General features: G+C 50.3%; 1 protein-coding gene across 8 annotated transcripts in view; it reads left to right on the forward strand.

Annotated features, from left to right (window-relative positions):
- Window positions 1–19111, forward strand: part of FOXP4 (forkhead box P4) — a 140724-nt gene that overhangs the window by 78115 nt on the left and 43498 nt on the right. For all 8 annotated transcript variants that reach the window (XR_005597669.1, XM_039535187.1, XM_039535189.1 and 5 more), the window contains 2 exons: window positions 7119–7241; window positions 9686–9772. Coding sequence is in view for 7 of the 8 variants with exons in the window: in XM_039535187.1 (XP_039391121.1) it covers window positions 7119–7241; window positions 9686–9772 (210 nt within the window). In the remaining variant the exon portion in view is untranslated. The remainder of the gene's footprint in view (window positions 1–7118; window positions 7242–9685; window positions 9773–19111) is intronic.

The raw sequence follows: 19111 nt of genomic DNA on the forward strand, positions 1-19111 counted from the left end.
GAAGCCACAAGAACCGTTCCCCATGTCAGCTCGGCGTCGTAGCGCAAAGGGGAAAGCCATTTAAGGCAGACAAAGGTTGTATGAAAATATAATTCTGCTTTTGTTAGCAGCCATCAAACTCTAAAAGGCGCCGCTTTTGTTTTCTTGTAACGTTGTGAAAACCTCATGTCGGATCGAGAGCTGCGGTCCTCACGACTAATCGCTTCTCCTTTGTGTTTTTAGATTATAGGGGCAATTAGTGTTGTCAAAACCTCTGGCAATTCTCTTTGCTCTTGACAGGGTGTCAGTCCGCCGGGCGAGAAATGGAAGGTGTTATAACTCTCCGGTAATTAGAATGCCTCCGATTTGAAAATGCCAGCAAACGTGTATCAAATAGGACGCGCTGCGTGGCGGTTGGGGCGGGGGAAGACGTTTGGATGGGGGATGCAGATGAGCGATTAATTACAGGTTCTCATTCCGAGCATGTTGCCAGCTGATGAATGGCAAAGGGAAATTAGCGTGAGGCTTAGCTCCCTGGGAGCGGGCATGGACCCTGCGCTCTCACTTATCCTGGTGCTGCCGCTGCATGGATTTGTATCTCTAAATCTCCAGTTGTCCACTGTTGGCTGAGAGAATGCCCAACTGGTCAGATCCTCTACCGGGCTAGGGAGAGTGGTGACGCCAGCTTATCAGACTGGTCGTCTCATTTGATTCCTAGGGGAACAGATAGTGGAGACCACGGCTACTGCTAAGGCTGGTTAATGGCTGCCTTGCCCTGGTAGCCAAAGAGCCTGGACTCTGCACTGGAAGGCAGTGGCTTTGCCATGGCACATATTGAGGCCCCCTCAGTGATACATTTGGTCTTGTGACCAGTGGTTGCAGATGTCCCAATGGTGGGAGGACTGTGCAGCTATTTGCAGGAACTAATTTGTGTGTGTGTGTGTGTGTGTGTGTGTGTGTGTGTGACTGTAGCACCTAGAAGCCCAAGTCATGGCCCAGGACCCCACTCTGCTAGGTGCTGTACAGTCACAGAACCAAAAGGCGGTCCCTGCCCCCGCAGGGCTTGCACTTTTCCTCCCAGAGCGAGGAGGGCAAGCAGTCCGGCTTCTGCCCGGATGAAGCGCTCCTGTGGCCTTGACTTCCTAGGCTGACTTTCATCCAAGATGCCTCAGTTGCAGCCTCTGGGTGAGCATGCAACAATTAATAAATAACTTTACACAAAGTCAGCTGAGAGAGAGAGATCTGCAATGACAAATGAAACTCAGCCCACTCGGGACACTTCCTTCTAGCAAAAAGCCTGAGTAAATAGATAAGCCTTGCAACCTTTCTCAAAGGTCAGCAAACTCCCGTTCAGTTGGACCAATAGGGTGGAAGGGGAACAAATTCCATGGAGGGTAGCCCCTTCCATGAGCTCTGCTACCCCCGGCTCTGCCCAGCTGCTGAGACGAGCCTTAAGGGAAGAAGCAGGTCTCTTAAGTAGGTGGGATCCATATTGTGGAGCTCAGGCATGAACAGGGGCTCCTGGGTTCTGTTTCTAGCTCTGGGAAGACGTATGCTGGAGTGATTAGAGCTGGGAGCCCGGATTCCTGGGTTCTGTTCTCAGCTGTGCCGCGAAGTGACCGTAAGCAAGTTGCTTCACCTCTGTGTGTCTGTCTAATGGGGTTAGTGGTTATCTGCCTCTGAGATGCTTGATTGCAGACAGCTCTGTGAGGGCAAAAAGTTACGCCCTAGGTCTAAGCCAATACCTTCAGATATACCTGGAAACAAATAACAGGTCACCTGTTGCATAAAAGAAGCACAGGTTGCTGTGAATGATCAAGCCACCTTGCTCTCCAAACTCCAGCCCTTCCTGCTCTACGCATCAGTTGTTCTTTGCAGCACCCTGGCAGCACAAATCCTAATGAACACATGTCCGGCTCTGTTTGAAAAGGGGCGGGGGGAGAGGGTGCACATCAAATACCCTCAGCCACAGTCCCTGGAAGTGTTAGGCTCCCTTCAACCCCGGGTCGGAGCTGCTCCTTTAGTGGTGGGGAGGGGGTTATAATCTGCGGTTGACATGGCCTCGGGCAAGTTAAAAAGGACTTGGGGGGGGGGGGGGGCTCATTCACTGGCAGGGTTAAAAAGTGTAAATGGTGGGTTTTGAAGCCAAGCATCTCCTGCAGACGAGAATAGGTTACTGCAGCTCTCTCCCGAGAAGGTTGCCAGAAATGCCTAACAGTGCTGGGTGTGAGCAGCTACTTAGCGGTCAGGGGCCCATGGTTTATTTCAGCTGCTCCCTGCCTGGCTCAATCTCCCACTACAAGGCTGGGACCAAAGTAGGAGGTAACTCACCACCAGCTAGAACTGAGATCTCCTCTCCCCATGCCCCACACATGCTCTGCCTCCAGCAGGACCAGAGAGCGAGGAAAATCTTCTGCCCGATTTTCCCCTCCTGGTAACCTGGCCCTCAGCTATCGCAGGGTCACTCTGGCTAAGACTAGTGTAGCATGGAGCCTCCTTGGAGAGGCAGGCTTCCCTGCTCTGGCCAGCCAAGGTTACCTGCTTTCATGGTGACAGAGAGCATCTAGGAGAGTTGGGTTAGGTGGAAGAGATTTTCTGCAGATGTCCAGGGAGGGCTCGTGCTGCATGCAGTTCCACTTAGGCGAATATTGCAGGGTTAACATGGAATGTACAATAGCTTTACATTCCATTCCCAGGTGCTGACTACAGCTCACCCGCTGGGCCAGCATTACAGGGTCAAACCCCTGGAAACTATTCTGGGGGGATGTCTGCCCTCTGCCTGGATATGGGGGTGGGCGATGGGGGGGGGCGGCTCTAAAATTTTCAGGATCCCCCCCCCCCCCATTTGTTCTGGCTCTCAACTTGTCTGGGGCGAAACTCGTTTCCAGAGCAAATGCCCAGGACTTGACAATCCAGCATTACCCCAAATCACAAGGGGCGTGCTAACATAACAGAAGTCAGCTTGGCCAGCTCTCCTAGCCCACCTGGTCCTTGGCATGGTAATTATGGGTTACTAATGTCAGCTGGAAATAATGGTTGGCTAGAGATGATTGATATGTTCCTCATGTCTCTGCAAAGCCTGATAACTTCTCCACAGTCTGATTTTTAGAAGCATTTTGGCTACCAGTGTCCCCTTCTCTCCCCCTTTTTCTTTCTAGCTCTCACTCGCTCCCTCCTTTGAGTTTAGATCAGTGCCTTGAGAAAGCGCAGCACCCAGCACCTGTGCTGTGAAGCCCTGTGTCCAGCTCGGGTGCCTGCCATGAGTGAGATTAATTAGGACTGTGGTCCATGGAGCACTTAAGTGTGGCTTATGGAGAGCTGGTTGGCCCATACAATGCTGGCTCTTCCTCCTCATTTCTTAGTGGCTAAATCATATTAAAGGAAGCTTTAAAAAGATCACCAGTGGGGAGAGTGAGGGGAACTGCATGGCAGCCAGTGAGGAGGGGGGAAGGTCCATGAGAGAGCCTCTCAGGATGTGAGACCCATACTCCGAATAAGGCCCTGTGTAAATCACGATTTCACGGAAATCGTTAAATTAGCCCAATTCTGTGCTGCGCACAGGGCCCCAATCCCTGCTCTGGGCTGAGCTAAGCCAGGACAACTGGCACTGTGTGGTGAGACACACACTCCCCTTCCCCCTGAGATAAGCCTGGCTAGCCACTGCCCCTTGCCCCCAACCCCGTTGGGATGGGGTCAGTCCACAAACCCCCCCAGGAGCAGCCCCAGGTGTTGGAAAAATCACAGCAGTTCAGGGAGGGACTCGGCAGCCGTGCGTATCCCGTGAAATTCAAACAATTTGAAGCCACTTATGACACGTAGCCTGTGAGCTAGAGTCCTAGTGGACTTTGCTGCTAGGAGGGGCTGCTGGCCAAACACTTGACAGTCAGGAACTGCAATCTGTTCTGCGCAGGCGCTTGCAGTGGTATCGGAGCACCTCAGTGCTCCACTTCCCCTGCGCCCACCACACACGTGCCAGTTACCCGTGGACATCAGGTGGCCATTTTTCCCTTCTGCCTCCACATCAGACCCTGAGCCGCTCGGCTCAGGCAACCCCCAAGGGGGGGCGCGCGCTCGCTGCAGGTTGGTTGCGGGCTTCTTCCGACCCGCTTCCAAGCTCCTGTGAGTGACGACGACCCAGTTTGGGAGCCGCAGCTGCTCTATTTTGGTCGCTCTTGAGCCCGCGCGGACGGCGGTATCCAGGACTGGCATCTCTTGATACCTTTCACGTTGGGATCTGCTGTTCAATCCCTTGCCCTTGTTCCCACCTCCTCCCGGCTTATCACCAGTAAGAACTTCTGCTCGCCTGGGGTCTGCACTCCTCTTCCACCCCCCGCTGCAGCGGGCTCTCTGACCCGGCCTGCTTCCAACCAGCTATGTTTTAATGCAGCTGCTAGAACCAGTTTGGAAGGTGAAGAGGTGACATTTGATTGACAAGCCCAAATGCCTCCCCTTCCTCCCCTTTCTTCTGGGGCCCCAAGCTTGTTAGGTGTGTTTTGTCATAGAAGAGAATGTAAGCAATGAAGGGAAGGGGAAGGCAGGGCTGGGGGGAGTGGGAACGGGCACTAAACTCGCCCTAGAGCTGTTGCAAAACATATGGGTTGTGGGTCCACCCCCCACCCCACCCCCAGTTGTTGCCAGCACCTTCCCCGAATGCTGCAGTTCAAAGGGTGGGGAAGAGAAGGTCTGGGCTGGAGGGCTAGATTGTGGGCCCGGAAATGGGATGTTGGGATTCAACACCTGAGCAGTTGATGGCAGTTCACCTGGAAAGGGCCATGGACATCCTGGGCTTCCCTCCCCATTTCTCAGTCATCCTATCCTCAGATGGCCCTGCAAGCAGCCCCCTGCCTTGGTTTCCCTCTTCTGGGCACTTGCAGTTTCCCCCCTTCCAGGGGCTAATCGCCTGCCTGCAGTCTCCACTGTGTTAAGGCAACCCCCACTTCGACTGCCCTTCAGCTGCGGCATTACAAGCGTGCTTGCCTCGGTTTCCCCTTTCTTCCAGAGACCCCGGGAACTCCACACAAGCTTTCCATGTATAAAGAGCCCTTTTGGGGAGTAATTTATTATAAGAAATCCCACAACCATAATCCAGATTTCCCCAGCACTGACCGAACGGTACATTTACTCATTCTCAACTCCCAACAGTCCATCAGGAGGCGAGATACAGCTCCAGCCCCTCTCACCGTTCCCCAGCTCTCCGGTACAGCTCCAGTGCCTCACCCTACCCCCTCTAGCTGGGGTGCTTCTCCGCCCTGTTATGTTCTCAGGCCTAGCTCCAGCTCTCCCCTGGAGACGTGGGTGGGTTCACCCCTCCACCTTTCCCCAGCCTTTAGCCCTCCTTGGCTCTGGCTCCAGCTTTTTGAGTCAAAGATCAACTAGGCTCTCTATTGCTTTCAGCCCTCTCTGACAGCAGCTCTCTGGGCTGGGGAAGTTTGTAGGGGACACCACCACCCCACTCCCCCCTGCCTGCCTTCTGCTTTCACCAGCCTTTCACCAACCTTCTTTCGAGCTCACTCGTGCTCCCTGTGGACTCTGGGTTCTGGACTCTCCTTCAGGACACCCCAGTCCCCCTGCCTGAGGACTGTGAGTTCTGTTGCTTTGGGCCGTCTCATTTGTAATGCTCAGGGCAGCCTTGCCCTCCTCAGGACACCAAACTAGGGCCCACCTGGACTGGAAGAGAACAGCGGGGCCCAATGTCATCGAAGGGGCCAGCTGCGCTGTTACACCTCCCTGAACTGAGGCAGATGGAAAACACACCAGCCCAGCTGGTCCAGGCCCAGAATGGGGCAGGGTCGGGGGGAAGGGGCAAAATGCCACCTGCAATGGACTAAAATAAGATTTGGGCAAGGTTCTGGCTCCCACAACTTCCTTTGGCTGGATGGGAGTTGTAGTTCCCAGCAGGTGCCCTGCATCTCACAGGATCGCACCCACTGTGTGCGCCGTGTTCTCTCCAAATCGTACAGCATGCTTCTCAAGGATCTCTGCCCCCACCTTCCCAGTGCAGCTGCCTCCGAGCTCACACACGCTGCATAGCGGCAGTGGGTTAGAGAAGTTCTGGCTACTGGTTCTTAGCAAAAAGTGCCATGGGAACCCTAAAGATGGGTAAACCTCTGACCCCACCCCTCTCCCGTGTCTTTTGAGATTCAGATAAAATGGAGTCTGGATCCAAATCAGACAGGGTTTTGCTTTTGCAAAACCCAAACCTCTGCTGGTTGGAGGGCCTGATTGTAAAGATACAGAGCATCGATTTCCCTCCCTCCCCGCCTTTTACAACTGGATTTATGGGTGTGCAGTGCCTCTGAAAATGAGCCCTTAAGCAATTATATCAGTGCTTGCTGCAATTTTATCTGGCAATTCGTGACATTTGCTTAACACCTCGGCTCCTGGAATCATGTTATTACGTGAGACTCTCTGCTTTCATTTAAAATACAAGTAAGATTGTAGCCTTCATGGCTGTGGAGAAAAGCTTGAAAACATGACCCCCTTAAAGGCTCAAAACCAAGAAGGGAATTCCCCAAGGGAAAAAAACCTATGTACACTGCTACCTCGATATAACGCCAGCTGATATAACACGAATTTGGATATAACGCGGTAAAGCAGTGCTCTGGGGGGGCTGCGCGCTCCGGTGGATCAAAGCAAGTTCAATATAACACGGTTTCACCTATAATGCGGTAAGATTTTTTGGCTCCCAAGGGCAGTGTTATATCGAGGTAGAGGTGTATTAAAAATCTCATGGCTCTTTTGGGCCTAACTCGTGGCTTTTGAATGATGATGCTTGGTGATGCTGGCTACATTTTCAAATCCTCTCTGCTAGCACTGGAGCTCTGGGACCCAAACCAGTTTTTGAGGGGTTTTGGAGCCTGGCGTAGCAGCCCTATATTGAGGAAGCATCATTCAGGGAACCCCATGTCTGATTTGACTTCAAAGTGAGTAGGACATTCCTAAAGCAGTCCCAGGCCCAGCCTACCAAGTCTGGAATTTTGGGGAGGATTTTTAAGGGCCTAAGGTGGCGGGAAACTCTGTTTCAGCCTTAACGAGGGAGCGACGGATCGCAACGGAGTGTGTAGCTGTAGGTGAGAACGTCCTCCTGCAAGCTCAGCACGGGGTTGTGTTTAACGCGCTCTCGCTCTCTGTCTCCGCAGGTCCCCGTGTCCGTTGCTATGATGTCGCCGCAGATGATCACGCCACAGCAGATGCAGCAGATCCTGTCTCCTCCCCAGCTCCAAGCTCTGCTACAGCAGCAGCAGGCGATCATGCTGCAACAGGTAGGAGCAGCCTAGGCATCCCTTCCTCCATGTACCCTATGAGGCCGGCTCACTGAGCTCTGCATCCTTGCCCCATGGATGCAAATAGGGTCAGCACTGGCCTGCACTCCACCCCATTCTCTGCAGTGACATTGGCCTCTATGTAGGGTGAGCCTGGACCCCTCTAAAACAGTCATGCCAGTAGCCTGGCCCTTTCCCTCTCCAGTCCCCCATCTTGCTTGCCCTAGGGATCCCAACCACGTTGGCACCATGGAATGGGAAGAATTGTAATTTATCAATAATCCCACTGCGGCTGGATTCTGCTGCAAAATCCCTACAACAGCGTCTACATTAAAACCTGTTCAGGATTTGGTTTTCAGTGGGGAGAGGCCTGAGCCAAAGCCCGACGGGCGGGACCATTTGGATCTGGGGCCAGGCTTCGTGGCGCGCCCTTGTCTCCCCGGTGGGCCCCGAGCTTCAAGCTCGACTCTGGACTCTCCCTGAGTTGGGGCAGGTGTTTGGATCCAGACCCAGACTTAGCAGCTCCGGTTCGTTCCTCAGAGCTGAGCTTTCTTTGCATTCCAGAAAACACACACACTCACTCACACTCTCTCTCTCTCTCTCAGTGCAAAATGAGTGGAAAAAGAGGGGTGGAGGGAAAGAACTCCAAAACACAAGGACTTGGGTAAACATCTCCAGGGGGTGGGAGGAAGGGGGAGTACGAGAAATCCCACAAGCATCTTCCACGCCCTTCTCTTGCCTTCCGTACCTGTTTACTCCAAACACGCTGATAAGGATTCAAGGTTGGCCCCAGGGAAAGAACAAAGGGTAAACACTAACCTGGGTGGAGTCCTTTTCTGAGCCTCTTTGGAGCCGGATAAAGAAACATGTTTGACTGCAGATTAAACAACCCAGGCCAGAATAGCTTGCATTCTCCACCAGAAGAAAACCAAACATCACACCTCTCACCTCTTGACCCAATGTTCTCGGAACCCTGTTCAACCGAGTTACAGAGACCTGGTTTTGATTGGCTTTCGGGTAAACAGCTCGGCTTTCCAAACCTGTTCCGCAGACAGAAAAAGCAAAGTTGCTGCTGTCAGTCCCTGAGCTGATAAAGGTTTCCCAGCATTCAGCAGAAGCCAAGGGTTTCCCGGCTTTGTGGATGCTTCTTTGTGGCTTTTATGGAAAACAAATCCATCGGGAACAGTTTATTTGGAGACGGGAGTGGGGGGAGGAGGGAATCTTAGAGCTAGAATTTACCCCTGCCTGAAAATCCAAAATATGGAACAAAAGCACCTTTTATGAGATGATCTTAAAGTGCATTACAAGCATTAATTAAGCTTCCTGTGTAGTTGTTGTCCCCATTTTACAGATGGGTAAACTGAGCGGAAGTGGCTTTCTGGGGATAGAACCCACATGTCCTGGCTCCTAGTCTCCTGCCCCAACTGCTGCTAGACCACAGCTGCTTCCAAAGTGAGAGCAGCCAGTCTAATCTGGAGGAAGAAAAGCAGTGTGCAATAGAAATATTACTCAGAAAGGCCAGGAGTGCATTCTCGAGGCTTATACAAACCAGAGGAAAGGGGAAGAGACTTTCCTGTAGCCCCGTTCCATCACCACCCTAGTATTTCAGCCTCTCTGCCCTAACGCTAGCCATTATGAGTGAGTCACCTTTACTCATGTTGCTGTTTGTTCTGGGAACACATCTCGTTCTCATTGATATGCTGTTTTAATTTGACTGCTGCTGGAGCCTGCATGTCAATCTCAGCCACACCCTTTGGCAAAGCATCGCGTGGGGCTTACAGGGGGGCTGGTACTTCTGCTGGCTAGAGCAGAATGTTGGGAGTCAGGACTTCTGGGTTCCATTCCCTACAGTGTCACGAGCTCACGGTGAGACCTTGACTAAGTCAGTCCATCTCCTCACACCCCACTTTCCCCCTCTAAAACGCAGATCACTAATTGCTAATACCTACAATAATACTGAATTAAGTACATGTTTGTTGCTGCACCTTGCAAAATGAGGCCCTGACCTGGTTGAGGCTTCTAGGCCATACCCTAATACATAGGATGATTAATAATAAGTGAGGCTTAATTGGTATATGTAAAGGGCTTTGAGAGCTTCAAGTGAAAGACACTTGAGAAGGAGTGTTGTTGTTGTTGTTATTAATTGTGAATTTTAATTATCCCAGGGAGTCAAAATCTTGATTGTGGGTCTCACTTCTACCGTGGAGTTAGGCAGAGAGCAGCAGACTGCCAGTGCTGTCTTTAAATAGCTGAAATGTTCTTTCACCTGACTTTAGGAGCTGGGTATTTAAGCAAACCAACCAACATCGTGAGCCTGGCAGTAACATGGCCAGAGTTGGCAGCCTTGTGCAAAGCCCAGTTTAAGAACCTAAGTGGTTAGGCATGGGCAGGATCTTCCGGCTGCCTCCCTGACGTGTGCTGCTTTCTGCTCTCCCTCCCCTCAGCTGCAGGAATACTACAAGAAGCAACAGGAGCAGCTTCACCTGCAGCTATTGACACAGCAGCAAGCCGGAAAGCAGCAACCCAAAGAGGTGAGCTCGCCCATACAGGTTCGGGGCACAGATGCAGGCACAGATCGGAACTGGTGCAAGCCAAAGGGGAGGAAAAAGGCGTGGCGTGTGTAAATCCTAGTGTTTGGGGTAGCCCGCTGGCAGGCATGTCGGTGGAAGGAGGGGCCCAGGGGATAGGGGCATATGGCTATGGAGGTGGCGTGGATAAATGAGGTGCTATGGGGCTGGGAGGGTGGGGCAGCTGGACCTAAGCCACTTGGGACACCTTTTCTTGTGGTTACCCTATCATAAAATTCCACATCATATGCAGCAAAGAGTCCTGTGGCACCTTATAGACTAACCGACGTTTTGGAGCATGAGCTTTCCTGGGTGAATACCCGCATCCGACGAAGTGGGTATTCACCCACGAAAGCTCATGCTCCAGAACGTCTGTTAGTCTATAAGGCGCCACAGGACTCTTTGCTGCTTTTACAGATCCAGACTAACACGGCTACCCCTCTGATACTTGACACATCATATGCGTAACCCTGTAGCTCACGGTGCATCATTACTGAATGATGCATCTATAAAATATGCCTGGAGTGTGGGAGGTGATGAGGTCACTTGGGTGTGAGAGCAGCAGTGTCCATATGCCGTGTCCAACATAGGAACGTCTCTCCCTCGGGGAGTTCTCCGTACTGCCCGACCCACAGTCAATGTCTTGCTGGAGGCTTCTGTGCTGAGTGGATTCTTAGCCGAACGAATTTCCGCTCTCTGTGGAATTCTGCTCATCGGCAGCTGTGAATCTCTGAGTGTGCGTAGGGCTGCGTGTGCGTATGCTTCTGTGCAAGTGGAATAAGTTCGAGGGCTGTCAGGATTGTGCTTCCGCCCCTTCATCCAGGAGGGATCTTTTCAAGAAGAGGAGAGGAAAAATCTTTTCTTTTCCCCTCTCCCCTGTGAGTCCCTAAGAGCCAAGAGCTGAACCGCTGGAGTTGGCGACCATGAGCCATTTTCTCTGACTAATATTAGCTTGAGACAGAGAGGGAAAGTTGGAAAAACAAGGCACCGGGGAAAGGCTGAAATTCAGTGTGTTTGAGAGATGCCCCGTCCAATGGGACTCTTGAGCTGTGCTTGCACTTTACCTTGAGTGTTAGTTGCACTCGCGCGTCAGCCATTACCCACGTGACGAGCACCACTGCGCTCAGGCGAGGAGTTTGTGTGCGGCCAGGCCTCAGGAGGAACACTTGAGTGAAAGGTGCAATGAAGACAGGGCCGGCTCCAGGGTTTTTGCTGCCCCAAGCGGCAAAAAGAGCAGGGGGCGGGGGAAAAACAACCGCAATTGCCATCAGCTCTACTGCCGCCGCTTCAGTCTTTGGCCGCAATTCAGCGCCAGGTCCTTCGCTCCGAGAGGGAGGGAGGGACCCGCCGCCGAAGAGCCGGACGTGCCGCCCCTCTCCGTTGGCCACCCCAAGCACCCTCTCGGAGGGAAGGACCTGCCGCCGAAGAAGAAAGCGGCACGGTGAAGCTGATCACGATCGCATTTTTTTTGTTTTCCTCCCGCTTGGGGTGGAAAAAACCCTGGAGCCGGCCCTGGACGGGACACGTGTTTTGTTCCTTGATTGTGGCTGCCCACTTCAGTAGCCTTGTTAAGGCTGTCTAGACAAGGGGGAATATGCACCGGTGTTATCTACTACCTCTAATGTGCTGAAATGCAAAGGCAGGCAATGTGGTCTAGTGAATAGGGCAGTGGATTGTGCCTGAAGTGACCTGGGTTCTATTCCTACTCTCTGCCTGCTGAGTGACCTTGGGTGATTCGCTTCACCTCTTTTTCTCTCTCTTTCCCCACCTGTAAAATGATCATGAGGCCTCCCTTTTGTATAGCACTTGGAGATCTGCAGATGACAAACACAGTGTAAAAACTCGGTAGGTATTATTAATACAGGCGTGCTGCACTACTGAAAAATGGATCTTGCACTGGTGTGGTTAAAACCCAATAAGTTAGCAGGGTAAGTAGCATCAGTACAGCACGTCTACACTGGGCATTTGCACCAATATTACAGTGCCATTGCAAAAACCAAACAAAATACCCAGTACAGATGACGCTTTGAACTTGTAATGTTTTGATGATAGATGTGGTTTCCACAGAGCATCTGCTGTTTCATCACCCACCTCTTGTGAGTAGTATGGGTACGTCTAAACTGGAAGGGGAAAAGAAAAAAACCATACCCACAGCAGTGAGTTTCAGAGCCCAGATCAGCTGACTTGGGCTCATGGGGCTTGCATTACAGGGCTAAAAACAGCAGTGTAGACATTCCCATTTGGGCTGCGGCTCAGGCTCTGAGACCTGGCGAGAGGGTTGGTATCAGAGCCTGAGTCGGAATGTCTGCACTTCTGTTTTTAGCCCCATAGCCAAGTCAGAGTTGGTTGACCCGGGCTCTGAAACTCTCTGCCCCGGGGAGTGGGTGTGTTGGCAGTGTAGACATACCCTAAAAGACAAAGGGCCCTTCAACACCCCCATCCCTTCTCTCCTAAACTAGGCCATCCTTCCTAATTCTGGATCCCTGCTATAACTGATGTTCGCAAGGACCTGGACATTATTAACCAGGATTGTTAAGGAATATTGAGTCAATCTTTAACCAAAGGGTAAAACTGAATTGATCAAACCTCTGTGTAAATCTGGATAGGAGAAAAATATATATATAAAAAAAGATGTTTTTGTTCTGATAACTTTTGGAATGAATCAATTTTTATGGCTTTTTTTCCCTTAAAACTCCCAGAGAACTTTTTTTCCCAGTTTCTTTAAACTATTAAAAATGGATTTCCAAAACTGATGTTTTTCAATTTGTGAAATCAAGTTTTAATTTTTCAATTTTGGGGGAGGGGAAAACCTACCACATGACTTCAGCTGACCCATCGAAAATGGCATTCGGAAAAGAAAAACGTTAAATAACACTCAACCGTCAAATAACAGAAAATGAAAGGAGATAAACATCAAAAACTGTAAATGAAATTTTTTGCTGAGAAATGGAAAATATTGAGAAAATCAAAGTTTTTGCGCACACAAAACATTATTTTCAAAATCAGGCCATTTTGCAGGGAGAAGGGAAATCAAAAAATTTCCACCGGCTCTAAAACTACATCTTTGTTCTATCTGATAAGAAAGCAGCTTAAGGTGATTGCAGGATAACTGTGTCACCAGGGCCAGTAGAGTCCTGTGTGGGGATAAAAATCCTATTAGGGGAATTCTAGGAATGAAGACAATCTGGACTCACTCAATCTACCCCCATCTGGAGTGACAGTAGACTTCAGTTGTCTCATTTACTCCAGTTGATGAGTATGAATGAAGGTTTAATCCATTAAAAGGCCCCTTGTCTCTTCTAGCTTGACGACCAAGTCTCTAAGAGTGGAAGAAGTAGAAGGAGAACAATGGTCAGAGGCGTAAGAAGGTGTCCATGTTAACCTAGTTCCATTGGGCCAAAAGCATCCTCAGAATAATACCCATGGAGGCGATTGCCCTGTTGCCTTCTGTGAAGAGGGCTCTTCACTGTGGGTACTTGGTCACGCCAGGCACCACTGGCCTATGCAGTGCAATGGTATCCCCTGTAAGCACTAACTCAATGAGAATGGGCAGAAGTCCAGGAGAAGCTGACCTGCCTCTCAGGAAGGTGTTTGACAGCTGGCATGGACCCTGCTTTGGCCGTGATCTTGCTGGAGTTGAAAATATAGAGCCACGTGCTCCGGTCTGAATGAAAACTTGCGGGGAAAGACAGATAGCCTGAGAAATCAGTTGGGCAAAAGGGCAGTGGAGTTGACACGTGGCCGTGCCGTCTAGTGTCCAACACCAGCCCAGATACAAACACCTGTAAGAGACCCAAGGTGGACACCTCACTGGTGAAGATGCAAAGCTTGTCTGCAATCACAAACCCCCACAGATGTGAGATGAAGCCCACCCCACACGTTACGTGCAGGTGGTTCTTGTATGCTCAGGAGTCCACTGAAGTGTGAATATCCTCCCCGCTCCAAGATGTCAGCCCATTGTGAGTTAGCCTTGTCTACACTAGGAGGCTTTTGCCAGTATAGTGACACCGGTATAGCAATAATGGCACAACCCTCTACTCTTAGATCAGTATAAAAATGCTTAGGCTGGTATAGCTTGTCGATCTGTTGTGTCTGTGGGCTTTTTCCAGCATAGCTAATCTAGTAAAAAATCACACATAGCTATGCCAGGAACATCTGTAAGTGTAGACGAGCCCTTTTGGGGTAACTTCTCCTTGGCACTGTTTGATGTCACATGCCAGGATCTGGCAAGTTGCTGGCTTAGTGCTGGCTTGCTGGGACCATCCATTGAGTATTGCTACTCTGTTTATTCCTTTATATTTCCATTAGTCCCGATCTCTCATTTTACCTACAGTAGAGCCTCAGAGTTCCGAACACCTCGGGAATGAAAGTTGTTTGTTACTCTGAAATGTTTGTGACTCTGAACAAAATGTTATGGTTGTTATTTCAAAAGTTTACAACTGAACATTGGCTTAATACAACTTTGAAACTTTACTATGCAGAAGAAAAATACTGTTTTCCCTTTAGTTATTTATTTTTAGTAGTTTATGTTTAACACAGGTGAATAAAAAGACAAAGTGGAGAATTAAGTTAGTGGTAGGGCTTTATGGTTTGTGCATCTTATACAGCATTGCCATTCTATTCCAGAAGGCCACTTTAAAAGTCTTCTCAGAATGGCTGAATTGTTAAATGATCTCATGTGTATTCTCTGTTTCTGAGGTTTGTTTCTCTTTTTTTTTCCTTAAAAAAAAAAAATCAAATAACAACAAAAAATAATTTGTCTTTATGTAGTATGGAACAAGGTTTGTTCTGGACTCCTCCCACATTTCTGGGACCAGATGACAAGGGATGGATCACTCGATAAATTGCCCTGTTCCGTTCACTCTCTCTGAAACACCTGGCGCTGGTCACTGGCGAAAGACCGGATACTGAGCTAGGTGGACCACTGATCTGACCCAGCATGGCCGTTCTTATTTTCTTATGTTATGTACAAGCCACATCTCCACTGTCATCTGTGGGGAGCTTTTTGTTGGTCTCCTGCATAGAGGTTGTTTTTGCACCATCTTTTGGTATGGCAAGGCCATGGGAATATATTCCCCAGAAGTCCCCATTCAGCAGCCCATCCCTGTTCAGCAAAGCACACACTTAACTTCGGCCATCTGCTCAAGTCCCCTTGACTTCAGCAAGACTTAGGGTATGTCTACACAGCCGACGCAGTGCTTTAACGTGGCTGTGTAGTCGCGGCTCCAGCGCTGGGGGAGAGCTCTTCCAGCGCTGTAATAAAACCGCCTCCATGAGGGGAATTTCTGCCAGCACTGAGAACGTGGCTGTTTTTTCACACCCCTGAGCGAAGAAAGTTTAGCGCTGTAAATAGCAGTGTAGACAAGGCCTTAGAAGTGAAACATGTGGTTGAGTGATCTACTGAATGAGGCTGTACTTAAGTGTGTGTCTAAATGCTTTGCAGAACTGAGGCCTTAGGGCCTGAGCCAGTGACTGATCAAATCAATGGAAAGACTCCCATTGACTTTAAGGGCTTGATTCAAAGCCTATTGAAGGAGAACCGTAGAAGTGTAAGGCTGAAGGAGGTCATCTAGTCCATCCCCTTTATTGTTGTAGCATTGACCTACAAGGTGAAGGGGTCAGACTTGATCCAAACTATGTCCTGGTGACTGAAATATCCAGATATGCTCAAGAAACCCAAGAGGCTTAAATCTGCGTTTCCCAGAGCATCTTTTCCCATTGGCCACGGACATTATATTGCAGTGCCTCTACTGAGCTCTGGCAAAGGGCTCACCTAGGCATTTACTCAGTTTAAAAAGCTGCTTATTGATTATTAATAATGATCCAACAGGAATTTATGTCTTGTTGTTTGCTAAGGATTCCTTAAAATTAATACTGTTTTGGGGGGGATTATTCAGTATATGCTAAGTAATCAAAGGGGTGCATGTGTATGGAAAAAGACTCTCCTAAACACCGTGAAGCCTGCCTGCAAACGCAGCAAAGAGGTTTCCCAGTATGGAAAGGAGAGTTGCAGCAAGGAAAGGGCTCCGGACCAGTGCCCTGAGTGACCGACAAAAGCAAGTTGGCTGGGAAAGGAAGAGCTTTGGAATTAAGGGAAAGGCGGCTGTGTTAGGGATATTTTGAAGTGGTCTGAGCACAAGTAGCAGCAGTTTGGAAGTAGGCCTTGGGATCTGTTTCACGATCAATATACCATCTGGTAATGGTGCAGTTCACTCTTGTGCACAGGGCCAGCACCAGTCTGATGCCTCACTTAACATGGCAGGCACCTGTTGTCTTACAGCTGCATAAGTGGTGCATAGGCCGTGGGGCGGTCCCCTTCTGAATAGGGATTAGTTTCACAAAGTGAATCAGGGTGGTGCCCATTAAAACGTCAACATTTGCCAACAGGAAGCACTTGGTGGTGAACTGTAAACATTGTTTGCCAAAAGGAAGGGGGAATAACTGCATTATCGCAGATACCGCCATGTAGTAGCTGTTGGCCGGTGCCATCTCCTTCATGGCAACCATGGCAGTATTTAATTACGGACGCCACTACAATGTTTGTAAACTGAACAACTTCTTTCCCTTCAGTTGAGTTCATGGATTAGCGTGGTGTGATTCTAAGTTACCAACTTGTCTTCGAGTGTCGGGGGATCAGTGGGTGGGCATCTCTTTGTGTTGTGCAATGAGGTTCAGAACAGGTAGCAGCCTGCTATGCAGGAGAGTTTCATATCTCTGCAGGCAGAAGAGTAGAACCAGAGCATGGTTGGAAACCTCCTGAGGAGTGGGGGAAGAACAGGAAAAGAGGAGGATGGAGGAGAGCACGGGAAAGCAAGTCGGACTATATCCTGTCTGGGCGGATGCAGTGATGTGCCATATATATCTCTTCCAGAGGTCACTTGCAGTGAGGTGGGGGACGGACCTTGGGAATTTGAGACTTGAATACAGCAGAGTCTGCTGTCTCAATTTCCTTATTTTGTACCAATGGGCTGAGAGCGCGCAAAGAGCGGTGGGTGAGTGCATGAGAGAGACCAGGTGTGTACACTGGAGGAAATCATGAGAATGACCCTGTTGTCCAGCTGAGTCAGGAGTTGGACTGGATTTTCCACATCTTGCCTTGAAATAAGACTAAGGTGTCTTGTAATGCTGACTCTCTAAGCAAAGCTCTGGGTGGTTTTATTTTCACGGGGTGGGCAATTTACAGCATTAGTATCCTTGCCGTGTTCCTCTTCCGCTCGGTAAGCGCAGGCAAAGCAGAAGTGATGTCCAGGCGGGTGTAATTTTCTTGCTGCTGTCTTTTGAAGCAAGGCTGCTCTAAACAGAGCCAGGGTAAGGGTAAACCCAGCAGGTCCCTATTGTTACAAATTTGGTCCCTTTGTGCTTCCAAAGATCACGGGAGGGAGAGGGGGATTTTTTTTTAATAAACGGCGTCGCCTCTCCAGCAGTGACCCCCGTGTAGTGGCTGATATTGTACAGCTTGGCGGGGCGGGGGGAGGCAGCGCGCGGGGATTGGCTGGCAAGTAACCTAGGCGTCAGATTAATGAAGTGCTCCTGTCAGTCCAGAGTGTCACGCCGAAACTCCTCTTGATGTGCTCATAAATCAAAGTGACGGCGCCTGTTACCCCAGTAGCTGCACCCACTCAGCTGCGTCTAATGTAAACAGAGTGCAGACAAAATGCGTTAAGGAACTCGGACCCCGTCGCTGGGGAAGAGTACGGGGATCACGGGGGTGAGGGGGAGGGACAGGATCCTGGATTGTTCCCTACTAGCCCCCCCTTTCATCTCCCCACCCCCACAACATGAGAGAACGGAGCGCCCCAATGGGCGCTGGTGACTGGCAGAGTGCAGCTCAGGAATTACTTTCTTTGTGTTTTGAGATTTTTATCGGTGGGCAGATAAGCTTCATACTTCATTGGTTCTATCAAGAGCGTGCCGCGGATGACCTCTGAAAGTGAAAGTGTCCAGAGAAACCCACAGACTATGGCAGCCGCACATCTTGCGGTGGGGGAGGGAAGGACACAAGCCGCCAGGCAACACCAGAAGGAAACTTTATTTTCCCTGGCAGAATGTATTACCCGCTCCCTACTGCTGTAAGAGGGAGCCAGAGGGATGTGGCTTGCTAGAGGGCAGAAGGGTGGGGGTGATTTTTTTGTTTATTTGTCTTTTGCAGAATTTGTGCTATATATAACATATTTGCAACTAACCCACCTGATTTTGGGGCAGGGGAGGAGGCTGGGCTGTTAGAAACCCTACATAAGAACGGCCATACTGGGTCAGACCAATGGGCCATCCAGCCCAGTATCCTGTCTTCCAACAATGGCTGATGCCAGGTGCTTCAGAGGGCACAAACAGGTAATCATCGAGTGATAAAACCGTCCAAGACTCACGAAGCGTTTTCGGGCACTCGTGGCCCAAGCACCAGCCAAAGCCCCAAGGGATTATTAATTCTGAATGACATTGAATCCAGACAAAGCTGATGTGACTTCTCTCTCTCTCTCACACTCACACACACCCCCAAGCTCAGCAGTTTGATGGTTAAAGTCGAACCTGGAGCTGAGTGTTACTGGCCTAAAAATGGCCGTGACACCTCCCCTCCCAAAGGGCAAAGGCTGGTATTTATTCGGTGCAGCTGCGGTTTTTAGAGCAGAAGACTAGGAGGCAGGACTCCTGGGTTCCGTTCCCAGCTCCTACCCCTGATCTCAGGCAAGTTGCTTCTCTGTGCGGCCGTCTGTAAAATGGGTGCGATCCTCCACTGCCCCCACGCAGGGCTGTAGAGTCGGAAGTACTTTGAGATCCCCTGCTGGCGGCTGCCACAGAGAGGTGGTCTCGCCCTGCTGATTTTGTGTGTTGAGTCTCTTGCCCATATACATGCCGGAGGCCCCGGGGAAGTGGTGCCACAGCTGCTGCTGCCCCCGCCAGGGTTCCTAGGACTCTGGAGCAGGTAGATGGAAAAGATAAAGAGCCCTATTGAGTTATGAGGTGAAAGTGATTTGCCCGGGGGATCCTAATGACTTAATCCGCTCCCAATTTCCTTCTGTTTTACAGCCTGGAAGTTGAGTGAATGAGGCAGTGTTCAGGCGGCCTGATGTAACAGGCAGGAACCTGTGCTTGCCGAAAGGCCCATGGGGAAGGGAGAAAGTAAACTCTGGCTGCCATTGGTAACAAAGGCAAGGGCTGGGCTGCCCTCCCTCCCCTCCAGGCCTGTGTGTGCGTCTCACACCCCCATAAAACCCTTCCCAACATGAATGACTGTCTGGCAACCACTGAGCGGAACTTCTACCTCCTTTGGGGCCTTCGGGGATCCGCTCTCCTCGTACCTTTTTC

Source organism: Mauremys reevesii, linkage group 4 (genome assembly GCF_016161935.1).
Source record: "Mauremys reevesii isolate NIE-2019 linkage group 4, ASM1616193v1, whole genome shotgun sequence".
In the NCBI taxonomy this organism is placed as follows: Eukaryota; Metazoa; Chordata; order Testudines; family Geoemydidae; genus Mauremys; species Mauremys reevesii.